The sequence below is a fragment of the Ovis canadensis genome, chromosome 23 (genome assembly GCF_042477335.2).
Source record: "Ovis canadensis isolate MfBH-ARS-UI-01 breed Bighorn chromosome 23, ARS-UI_OviCan_v2, whole genome shotgun sequence".
In the NCBI taxonomy this organism is placed as follows: Eukaryota; Metazoa; Chordata; class Mammalia; order Artiodactyla; family Bovidae; genus Ovis; species Ovis canadensis.
Genome location: NC_091267.1, coordinates 51141714 through 51154336, shown reverse-complemented (window position 1 = coordinate 51154336; position 12623 = coordinate 51141714). Strand labels below are relative to the sequence as shown.

The following is a 12623-nucleotide window of genomic DNA, read 5'->3' as shown; positions in this document are numbered from 1 at the left end:
TCTTTCCTTTTCATAATTTGCTTTCACTTGTCTCGTATAGCCAGGCCTATTCCTGTTTCTTCCAGCAGCACTCAAACTGCTGCTCTCACCCAGGTATAAAGGCTCTTTGATCAAGTAAAATCAGGGCCCTGGGACTGGAATGACACTGATCACAAGCAAGTGGGTAAGGAGGCTGCCCCCATTAGGCTGGTTTCATCAGAAGTGCTGCAGTGACTTGCTTCAAGTATGGCTTTTCATCACGGAGGCTCATTTTTCTATCAAACGTACTCACTGTTGGAGTACACGCTTTAGCGTTTTACTGGCAATCATCTTAATTATGCAAAGCCTACTTTCCGCGTAGAGAATGCCGTTACTAAATGAGGAGACATTTCATTCAGGGGAGATCATCCACTGTTTCTAACAGTGGCTGGTTCTTTCAGCAGTTATCTGAAATGGAAATGGAGACCATAGATGAGGCTACTTTTTCTTCCCCCCAGTATGGGAACAATGTTATTTGTTCTTCACTGGAAATTTGTTAACAAAGCAGAAGCGTTTTTTTTTTCCAGTTGAAATGTAAATTTAGTCCAACAAAAAAAATTTCAGTATCAGGGCTATAACCTGAAAAAAGTACTTTGCTTATTTAAACCACTGAATGAAATTCAGGAACACACTAAAGGCAAGAGTTAAGGCAGGTGCTAAGAACCTAATCTTAAAAGGCACAAGAGCAATCTCATCACTGGTTCTTCTACTCCTGTTCTATAAAGCTGGCCTCATGAGGTTAAAGAATCCAGCTCACCTATTCTGTTCAGTGTGAAGGTCTAATGCCCTGAAGGAATTCAGTAATTGCATCTTCCCTGAGGTAATAGTTTTGTCCAAGGATAGTCTTGTTATTAGTAGTATAAAATGTAAAATTCAGTTTAACAGTCCAATATTCATCTTTAGAGGCTAATTGTCCATCCATTCTTCCCACCTAACCCCCCCCTCCAGTGTTTCAAGATTTTTCTTAAACTCACGAATCCTCAAGAGTTAGATTTTTGAAGCCACAAGTAAATGAAACTATATTAACTCTGAAAACAGTCCTGCATTCCTGCAAACAGCAGAAGTTATTTTTAGGATTGAACTAATGATCTCACTTTCCCAGGCATGTAGCTTCAGCTGTTCTGACTGTGGGCAGGTCAGGAATGTCAAAGATTTGTCCATGAACTCATGTGAATCTCTGCATAAATAAACAGTGTTTCAATAGGGACCATGTGTTAAAAAGAAACTACATACAGGAAAAAACCCCAAAAAACTCTATTTCCAAAACTTTGAAATACAATACAGAAAAATTGGCCTTTTTGATAAAAGCATTCCATAGAACCTTTGGGGGCTAAAACAGTTTTAAAAATTAGGACAAATTAAAATTGCACTCAGTGGCCTGGTCTAGTTTTAAATGACAGGAAGGAATGTACAAAAAGCTTAGAACAGATTTGGAGGGATGCTGGCAGGTCCAATATTGAACTTTAGGATTTAAAGCTAACAAAGCTATCATACATATATATATATATGCAAATTCTATAGGAAGTTATTTTAAAATGCAAAGTACAGAAAACTCCATAAAGGCAGTTAAAAATTGGATTTGTTTTTTTGAAAAGGGGGGAAGACTGAATAGAGGAAATAGAACTGTCAGGAGACCTGGAAGGAGTTAAGGGGAAGTATAACAACCATATCATTTTCTAGGATTTGCCTTACTACCCTTCTTTAGATGATGCACCAAGACCAATAAAAGTCAATTTTGGTAAATAAAAAAGTTTTAAACAAGTAAGTTTTTATCATAAAGTTTAATTATGGTTCAGAAAAAATTGAGTGAATAACCTTCTCTGAAAAAATATATTGACTCTGTAGACTGCAGTTACTGGGGGCGGGGAGGGTAGACGGCAGCTGGTAAGTTAAATTACCCTATTTTCTATTCTTAAAATGACAATAAGTCCCACATCCAGTCTGATTATAGAGATGCATGTGCCCCAAATGGCTGAGAATAAATACAACAAGAAAGGCAGAAGCTGTAAAGCTAAGGGCATGCAACAGGCTCTAAGAGAAAGTCTCAGAAATACCCAGAGTGGCAACAAGGAACGTTTGGCTGGAGTTTGAAGTTCTTTTTAGTCGTCTTTGTCTTTTGCTCCATGCTTAAGGATGCGTGTGAACTCGATGTAATTGAAATTCCCCTTTTTGTCAATAGGTGCTTCTCTGTACAGCTCGTCCACTTCCTCATCTGTAAACCGGTCTCCCATTGTGGTCAGCAGTTCTCTCAGGTAATCCTCCTGAATGGTGCCTGAAGAATAAAGAAACAGAGATCAGCAGAGACACTCTCGAGGAATAATTACAAGGAGCATCTACACTTGACTAAGCGCAGGGTTTACATTAAGGACGATAAGCATGCAAACGTATGAAATATAGCCTTGATACGACTAAGCCAGCCTCAGCACAGCTGCCTAGAAAATGCTCAGTTGCTTAGTGACATTAACCTTCTCTGCGCTACTGACCTCACCCGACAACAACCTCCCGATCTCTTGGTAACAAAAACTAACCCTGTGCCTAACCAGAAAGCGTGAAGTATGACGCTTTCGCAGCATACCATCTATGATCACACTTCTACAAGCACATACACTAAAATCATCTTGTTCTTATTTAGGCACTAAGTCGTGTCCAACCCTTTTGCGACCCCATGGACTATAGCCTTCCCTCTGTCCATGGGATTTCCCAGGCAGGAATACTGGAGTGGATTGCCATTTCCTTCTCCAGGGAATTTTCCAGACCAAGAGATCAAACCCACGACGCCTGCTTGGCAGGTGCATTCTTTACCATTCAACCACCTGGGAAGCCCTAAAATCATCATAAACGTCAGTAAAATGCTTCAGTGGAAAGAATACTGAAGCTGTGAGGTCCAGTTTTAACAAGGTATGTTACTTCAGGCACTTCACTTTACCTTTTTAAAATACACAAAATGAGATAAAACATTTTTAAAAACAACTCTAATTTTAGATTCAGTAACAAATATGGTTAGGCTCAGTGCAAAACCACTGAGTAGATAGTTGAGCATTAACTATGTCACAGACACTGGGATAGGCACTGGAGTGTTAACAGTGAGCAGACAGAAATGTTCTCTACTTTGGACCTGTGCAAGCAGGGGTCTCATGAAACCTGACTGCACATCAGAATCATCAAGGGAGCTCAAAACAAACCCCAGAGGCCAGCCCTGACACTGATATTTAAAACAGCTCCCTAAATAATTTCCACTGGACTAGTTTAAACAGTGATTTCCATAAGCAATCATGATTGAGACCCACTCCTACAGTAACCCGAAGGTATTAAATGACAATTCAAGCACAGAGATTTTTGAAATTCATAAAGTTTCTATTTTACAACTTCTTTGTGTGTGTGAAATTAAGCTAAAACATTGACAGATTTCCTATAAAATAAGTTTAAAGTGTAAGGTCAGTTCACAAAAGAAACTCTAAATTTATGGGTTCTTTGGCTAACTCAACCCTAGATTTAAAAAAAAAAAATGTTCTCCAAATCTTAGACTTTTAGATTGTAGAAATAAATCCTCCTCTTTAGCCAAGTCATTCAACCATCATGCAAACTAATCAACCATGTGCAGGGACTGTGAAAGGAGCTGGGAGGGGTTACAAAGAGGGGAACATGAGGCTGCTGCAGATGCACAGCCTTTATCCGGAGAGCCAGAAGAGACTGTGATATTGGAAACAAGCACACAGCTAAAGCATAAGCTCAGGCAGAATATGTGCCAGCAGAGACATACGTAAACTACGGTGGAGGTGGAAAGAAGTGAGAGCTTTTCAAGGTTTCCCAGAGGCCAGGAGAAATCAGTATGAAAACACAGCTAAGGCTCTAATAGGAATGTGACCACTGAGATGACTCTGAAGAACAGATAAGACACTTTAATGGTTTTATTCTCTTCCACTAAAAAAAGTAACACGTCCACTGTTTAAAAAAAAAAAAAAAACTAATACACAAAAGTTTTTGGCAAGAAAGTCTCTTCTCCCTGCCCTTCCCCTACTGGTTCCAGTAATAACTGTTCAGAGTTTTTGATTTCAAGGGGAAGGAGGTGATCTGAGGAGGAAGGCAGAGGCAGAAATGGCAGAGCAAGCCCAAGCAACAATGCATGGAGACTGGAACGAGGTTGTGAAGATGATGCAACTGCCAAGAGGGTGGCCTACTTGAATAGGCCAGATGAGGCCCTATCGTGGGATGCCTTCAAAGTCAGAGTGGAGAGACTGTGCTTCCAGCCCCACGCACTACACGTGGACTGTTTAAACTAGTCCAAATACTGTGTAACCAAAGGGTGTGCCTTCCTTCTTAAAAATCTCACCATGTGAGTTACCCCCCCTCCCCTTTTTCTTTCTCTTACATACATTTCTGCCAAAAGAGCAGGCATTCACATAGCTAGCCTTTCGGGTTTCTTTGAGAGTCCACTCTATGCAGGCAGTAAGCTACTATCTCATTCCCTCATTTAATCTTCACAATAACCACATGAGGCAGGAAATATTATGGTCCATCTTACTAATAAGAGCCTTAGAGGAGTTGCCTGAAATCGAACAGCTATTATGCAGAAGAGGATTACGAAACCAGGGCACCTGATTCCAGACACCAGATCTAAACAATCTCAGAGCAGAGAGGTACCTGATAAACCAACATAGGACCATACTGACACCACCGCCTAGAGCAATCTACACTTTTTTCCAAGATTGCTCCGGTAAAAGATATTCATTTGACACACTTAACTGAGTGCCTAACCCCTGTAGAATGATTCTAGTAAAGGAGTAATAGAAGTTTCCTAAAGAAGTTCCAAATTCACCTATTAAATTGTAAATTAAACATTTAAGGGCAGAGGCAGTGAAGTGAGTGCCTAACATGCCACAGGTGAAACCTGTCCCCCAAAACAGGTCTGGTATAAACCTGAGGGTGTTACATGTCGTCATGTTTCAAGTTATTATATATTTTAGCTGCTATAACCAAATAATAATCAGTTGGTAATTAAAGGTTACCTCAGACTTACCAGTTGCTTCTTCATCAAAGCAAGCAAAAGCATTTCTGATGACATCTTCTGGATCTGTGCCATTTAACTTTTCACCAAACATTGTGAGAAACATGGTAAAATTTATGGGACCTGGAGCCTCATTCATCATGGCATCCAGATACTCGTCAGTTGGATTTTTTCCTAAACAAAAACAGAGGGTCATAATTTTAATCACATCACAAAATGCATCATGGTAAACATTTTGACATGACAGATGATCATTTATACAGTTTTGGTATTTGTGTTCAAGACAGTAAAACTATTTGGAAAAAAGTCTTCTCAATGAAAAGGATCTATATTACGAGTCTGGAGACTGTGTGCTATTCCACTGAGAAGTCAGGAGGAATAACACTGTTTTCATAATCATGATCAGAGTTTGCAGCACACGCATTCATGCACAAACACACAAACGCAGCTGGTCTCCAGCCTGATTCTGAGACTTGGCCAGAAATCTGCAGGTGATCCAAGGACCTTACTTTGGGAAACAATGCTCCAGATTTTGAATCTTAGTGAACTGTAACATCATTAGATTGGCTTCACAAAACTTTTAAGACTTCAGAAATAAATAGAAAAGGTTGTTCTAGAAATTGTTTGATTTATTAATATTAAAACTGATCATTACCCAGGGAAGCAAGCATGTCATGCAAGTCTTCCTTGTCAATGAACCCATCCCTGTTCTGGTCGATCATGTTGAAAGCCTCTTTGAACTCTTGAATCTGGGACTGGTCAAACATGGCGAACACATTGGAGGTCGCACGCTGGGGGCGCTTCTTGGTGGTCTTGGTCTTTGCTCTTTTGCTCGACATGGTGGCAGTTAAATCCTAACAAAGAGGGGAAATACAAGAAATAGCAAAAACTAAATTGAACCAACCTTCCAGAAATATTTGAGCCACTGAGAGATGGGTTTAAAAACTATTTCACAGGACAGTATCACTTGGCAAAAATCTGTCAACTAATTGATACCATTACTCAGAGGATCAATCTATAAAGAAAAAAACTAGACTTGTCTTTTGAATTCACTCATCCTTAGTAGTAAATAGTCTGTCACTAATTTCAAGTTCCAACTTACCACCAACATTAATTCAAAGCTCAGAGCATTATCAACAAGAATTCCTGTCCCCAGTACTACTGGACAGCTGATTAAGGACTGATAATAACTCAATCCATTACCTTAATAACAATATAGAAACAAGAAACAAAAGATGTCAAGACACTGGAGAAAAACTGCCAGTTCTATACCTCAGTGTTATTCAGTACTAACGAACATTAACTCATCTTCTAAGCTAAATCATCTGAAGTGATTAAGTCCTCTAAACAAAAATCAGAGCACAATACAAAATTTTTAAAGCAATTTAGTTTTTAACAAGTTTTGGAAAGCATTTTAAGTGATATGGCAACTACCTTTGCTCTCTAATAATCTAAATTTCTCCGCGTAAAACTTAAGTTGAAAATAAAAATAACGTCTAATTCCCTTTCAACACTAAATCTTTAAGACTATAAGCAATTTGTTTGAAGTTAAAAATCCCACAGTCATCAGACAATAAAATTTTACCATACCATCGTTCAGAGCTGAGGTAGCGAGGGCAGTCAGCAAAACCTCTAACCCACAAGACTAAGACACTGTAATCAGTTATATTCTCTCAAGCAGGTCTAAAATAGGCACTACTGATTTCACACTCTGACCAGGACAACAGTTTTAAAGCTTACGTTCTGAAAACAACATTTAGCTATGATGTAGCAAAACACTATGCCCTTGCTCTAAAAATAAGTCTGTGGATCGCAAAGAATGAACTACCTAGATGTCAGTACTGTGAAGTGAACTTAGGACACAATGCTTCATATGAGTTTTAAAACTTATTTCTTACATTCTTTTGTTGATTACACCACACCAGCCAGACTACATTCAATTACGGAAATAATTAGAAAAGCTTGACTATGCCTGGTTTTTTTTTTTTTTAAAGCTTAATCTATTCTCAGATTTTTAGAAGGAAATTCCACAAAGGAGAGTCACAAATTCCAATTCATCAAATATAGCACTCCTGCCATGCACTGGAACGTGCTGCTGGTAAGCTATACCTTACTTGACATAGAAGTTAGGATATATGCTCCTCCCTGGTTTCCAAATTTCCTTTAATTACTCTTTCATGATATTTTCACTTTTATAACACCTCTAGACGCAGTAAATCCCTTTATTATCTAAACTACAGAGAGCTGTAATCCCCCCCTCTAATCTAAATGTAGTTTAAAAACAAGTATTTATAGCATATATTATTTCTTCCTCTCCTAAATGGGCTCCAGGATTTGGGTTAGTGGTTGAGTGGCACATATTTACCAGTCCACATCTCTTTAGTATTTTAGGTATGCCCCTGTCTTTGCAAAACAAAGCATGTGCTTAAAAATAGTTTGTTTTGTTTGACAACATTGTATTGCCCTAACTATCCACAAAAATCAGTTGTTTTAAGAACAAAGAAACAGATGAAAAAAACAGGTCAAATGGTTGATAACAATTGATTTTTTAAACCTACAAGACCTCGTAGTACTCAATTTAGTACCTTTTCTCCAGGTACCTTTTAAAAAATACTTAGGTTAGATATAAAGTAACACATACACGCTCTCATTCTAGAATTTTGATACATTTCCTATTCAGTCTTTCTTTTAATCATGCATTTAATTAAAATCAGTCATTTTAACCATGTATTCTTTAAATATGCAAACACATTATAAGATTAATTTTAAAGTTATAAAGGTATTTTTGGGGTCAGCACAGACAATGCCCTCAGAGTTTTTCTTTAGCTCATCTGATCCTTAATCATCAACCATTAATATGATGCATCATGAATGCCGATTATTAGTTAAGAATTAAGAAATGTTAAGGCAGGTGTGCTCTCTTTGAGGAACTTAAAGTTGGGGAGGCAACTGTGAAGAAATGAGATGATTGGTTCAACTTATAAAATGAGTTACATAGTTTTCATTCCAAAAGTATGACTCTCAAGTTAAAACAATGTGTAACAAAAATGAAAAATAACTCAAAGGTGGTACATGATTATCAAATACTATGACTTCAGAAAAGTTGTTTCTGAAATTTTGTGGGTGGGTGGGGGGAAGGGTAGGGGAAAGAACTTGAAAAACCCTAAAAGCTACAAGACATCCTTAGAATTAAGAAATTTAAATGTCAGTCTTAATTCTAACAAATTAGGGTAGTTAATGCTATCAAAATTTGGTAGTACAACACTGGGCAAGTTACTACATGGACCTTACTTTTTCAAGGAGGTTGGATTCTGATCTGTGAGTTATTCTCCCACCGAAAATCTAGATCCTTTCAGTGATAGGGAGTTCAGCTTTGCTGTCAAGCTATTTCAAAATAAGGAAAGGCTATTTTTTTTTTCCCCTTACCAAACTGAAGGTATGGGTAGCATCAACTCTGGTGGTAGTGTGTGTGAGTAGCTCAGTTGTGTCCCACTCTTTGAGACCCGCCCTGCAGGCTCCTCTGTGCATGGAATTCTCTAGGCAAGCATACTGGAGTGGGCAGCCATTCCCTTCTCCAGGTAATGTTCCCAACCCAGGGATGGAATCTGGATATCTGGTATTGCTGGCAGATTATCACCTGAACCACTTAACTGGAGTGGAGAGGGAGCCAAATGAGAAACAGTGCTATGATCCCAAGGAGCGGATCACTTTAGATACTGCCACTGTCCTCCTCGCTGTGACTCAGGTATGCTGTGCACTTTTACTTTCCCCAAACAAGTCAGCCTGTAACTCTCTTCATATAACAAGACTTCAGCAAATGCACAACTCTTATAGGCTAGGGAAAAAAAAAACCAAAATATTTTATGCATCAATGTAAGTATTATTTATATACAAGGGGAAGACTGTTATGCAGGCACCCACCGTTTCCAAGGTATGTCTTCACTCATCATAAGCTCAGTCTAGAATTCACTTTTGAGGCATTTAATGAAAGATCTTTGGTGTGAAGGGCTCTGTGTTGTATGGAACTTGAAAACCCTGGAACTTACACAGTCAATGTCTATGAAATTCACAAGGATTTCAGATGCATGAGAAAAAGTGAATGAAAACAGTTCAAAGGCTGTTAAGGAGAATCAGTTTACAGACTCGAAGGAATATAACCTTGTCTTAATCAGGGACGGGGAGTGCTGGTGGTAATGAATTTCTGGATTTATCCTTCTAGCTCGATCAAATGGGAAGAGAATCATTCAGGGTTATGACAAAAGGATGGATACAAACCATGTCAGAAAGAAGTTAGACTAGATTAAGTGATGGGCGAAATGAAAAATAAAGATCCACAAAGAGGCTTTCCCCACACAGCAAGGGCGACAAGACTTTTCACAATTTCTAGATACTCTGGCTTCATTTATAAAATGGGATTAACCCATATCAATATTGGCTTCCCCAGTGGTTCAGCGGTAAAAAAAATCTGCCTGCAATACAGGAGACAGAGGAGATACTGGGATCAATCCCTGGGTCGGGAAGATCCCCTGGAGGAGGAAAGGGCAAATCATTTCAGTATTCTTGCCTGGAGAATTCCATTCTGAAGAGCCTGGAGAGGGCGCGCCCACAAACACACACACGTACATACATACATACATATATATATATTACTTTGTGCTTGCTAAGTCGCATCCCACTCTTTCCGACCCTATGGACTGTAGCCTGCCAGGCTCTTCTGTCCACGGGATTCTCCAGACAATACTGTAATGGGCTACCCTGCCCTCCTCCAGGGGATCTTCCCGACCCAGGGATCGAACCCGCGTCTCCTGCATTGGCGGGCGGATTCTTTATCACTAGAGCCACCTGGGAAGCCCAGAATACTCTAGTTAGAATTCTAGAGTCCAGTATTTATAGTGGTAATAAATGTAAACTAATCTTAAGACTTTCTACAGAACACTGCTACTGCTAAGTCGCTTCAGTCGTATCCAACTCTTGTGCGACCCCAGAGACGGCAGCCCACCGGGCTCCCCAATCCCTGGGATTCTCCAGGCAAGAATACTGGAGTGGGCTGCCATTTCCTTCTCCAACGCGTGAAAGTGAAGTCGCTCAGTCGTGTCTGACTCTTAGCGACCCCATGGACTGCAGCCCACCAGGCTCCTCCGTCCATTGGATTTTACAGGCAAGAGTGCTGGAGTGGGGTGCCATTGCCTTCTCCAAATTGATAGTATTCTGGAAATACATGTTCTTTAATGAAAAACTCCCATCTTAGGAAACACTTCCTAATGTGATGGTACATAACATCTGCTTTCCAAATCCAGACCAAATCTACTGTCTCATTTAATCAATGTACTTTTTTCTTAAGCTAAGTTTATGTACTTTTTTGGTGCTAACCACAGTTTTTGAAAAGTACATTTTCAGGCTGGTGTTTCCGTTCCAACTTAACCAAGTTTTCAATTCCTAAGCAACTTCCGGTTGAAGGTACGATTAGTCCTCTAAGACTGCCACACCCAAAATGTTCTCAGCACTTGACAAAGGCAATTCGTTGTCCAGGTTCACTAGCCAGTAAAGCCTCACTTTTTAAAGATTTTTTGGCTAGGTTTTCATCAAAAGCCTTCCAGAACAATGAAGCAAACAGTAGCAATTTTAAGAATCACTTATTTTCTGCACCTTTAGATGTACAACTTTCTGCACTTAAGTTAAAATCTCAACTGAACGCTTACTTCTGTTTCACAGTTCTGTAAAGAAATGATACACTTTGATAAATCAATTCAGCTACTTTGAAAGTAAACACTTCACCCCAGAGTAACAGGGAGTTTTTTGGGAGTTTTCCTGAAGCCTCAAACTAAACCCCAAACTCCTATTTGTCCAACTATCACTTTAAAAAAAAATCAAAACACTCCGATTACAAAAGTGGATACTAAGCTGAAGTTGCTAATCTGAGGTGGTTACTCCCACTAAACGTAGCCACACAGTTGCAATAACAGCTGCAGCGGGCGGGCGTCTGGGGACCGCACCAAGCTAGAGTTTTTGCGCAAACTCTCTGGAATCGGGCAAGTTTACGTTAGAAATTAAACTTAGTCCCAGCGTCAGCTCCGCGGGGCTCGGGTTTCGCAGGCCGGCTGCCGCCCAAGCTCGCGGCGCCAGCAGGCTAAACCACACTTCCCGAGCTCCAAGTTTGGGCAAAGGAGCGAAGCTGGCGTCCGGGCCGCTTCCGGCAGCGGCCTTCGACGCCGGAGAGGCCCATGGGCTCGAAACCCAGGAATTCGCACGCACACCTGCCCAGGTGCGCCCCCGGCAGTGCTGCTGACCACCCCGCCAACCCCAGCCGCCCCGTGGGGATGCACGTCGGGACGGGCCTCCCGCGAACATTACTCACCCTAACTCAGCCGAGAGAATCCGAGAGCTTCAAGAACCTCCTCGCTGCTCCAGCTCCCCCTACCAACTCCCTTCCACTCCCAAAGACGCTCCAAACCGACACTTCCGGCCTTCGCTTAGCGGACCGGAAGGAAGGGAGTCACCATTCTCTGCTAACAGTGTGAGCCCGGCAGGGCGACGGGGCAGGGGGGTTGCCGGTGTGCTCAGAAGGCGCAATTTTGACCGAGTGCACGGGAAGGACGTGTCGAACGGGCAGCTTAGAACACAGTAGAAAAATAGTGATTTTCCAGGTCTGATGACTGAGTTTCCGTCTTTTTCACACCTCTTCTTACAGTGTAAACTGTTTCACCCTCCCCTTCCTGTTTGCAAATGGTTGAGTCTATCTTGCGGATTTGCCCCTCCGCACATTCCAGGGCCCGGCCGGGGGCGGGGCTCGGCGACCCAAGTCCTTGTAGGGAAATCGCGGAGAGGGCTTCGCGGCCCACGTGACTGGCCTTCGCCCCACCCCGAGCGCCCCACCCTCGAGCTCCCCGCCCGAGCCGCCGAGCGGTTCTGCGCATGCGCAGGGGGCCCTCCTCAGGGTGAGTGAGGAGGCTGGGGTCTTCACCCGGTGGTCGCACAGCTGTCTGTGTACCCCGAGAGGACGACTCTGGGCAAGAGACTTGACCTCTTGGCCTGGTGTTGTGTTATGACGAGTCACTCCCCTCCCTACGGAAACAGTGTTTAGTCCCGAGGGCCCTCAGCCTATCTTCGACTCAGAACGAGTTCTTCAGGCGGGGGTCTGCCGAAGACGTTCTCTCTCTTCAGAAACGTTCACGGTTATGTTTCCCCGCGGAGTCCCTCGGGCCCCAGGAACAAGGAGAGCCTGGCCGCCTCCGGCTCGGAAGGCAGCCTGCAACCCACAGCGACGGGGTCCCCAACTTCGCCCCCTACTCTCACTGGTGCCGAGGTGCGCCCCTTGAAGAGGACAGGAAGTCGGGCCTATTGTGCTCAGCTCTCTGGCCTCAGGGCCGCCTGGCCGAGGCATCTCGTAGAAGGAATATCCTCCCCACCCTGAGGGAGACTATGCTGTCCGTCTCCGCGGAGGAGGGTGGTCCCCGCAGGAGAGGGCTGGGCCTGGCCGACGCCTTTCCAGAGTCGTCCAGGCTCCGGGCTACGTGCCTCGTCTGGCTCCCGTGGCAGGAACGTTTCTGGGGTTTGGAGCCGCGCTCACTCCAGTCATCCTGCTGACGAGGAAGGTAAAGCT

General features: G+C 42.3%; 1 protein-coding gene across 2 annotated transcripts; it reads right to left on the bottom strand.

The window, feature by feature from the left end:
* Positions 1 to 1784: 1784 nt before the first annotated feature.
* On the bottom strand, positions 1785 to 12416 carry LOC138428113 (myosin regulatory light polypeptide 9). Of its 2 annotated transcripts, none has more exons than XM_069568342.1 (4): positions 11379 to 12416; positions 5679 to 5877; positions 5036 to 5197; positions 1785 to 2290 (listed from the first exon to the last, which is right to left on the bottom strand). In XM_069568342.1, exons 2-4 carry the CDS (start codon positions 5860 to 5862, stop codon positions 2118 to 2120), a joined length of 519 nt encoding a protein of 172 aa, XP_069424443.1. In that variant the 5' UTR covers positions 5863 to 5877; positions 11379 to 12416; the 3' UTR covers positions 1785 to 2117. The 2 variants fall into 2 exon arrangements, with proteins under 2 accessions (XP_069424443.1, XP_069424444.1); XM_069568343.1 differs by lacking the exon at positions 11379 to 12416 and adding an exon at positions 6614 to 6777.
* Between the last annotated feature and the right edge of the window lie 207 nt (positions 12417 to 12623).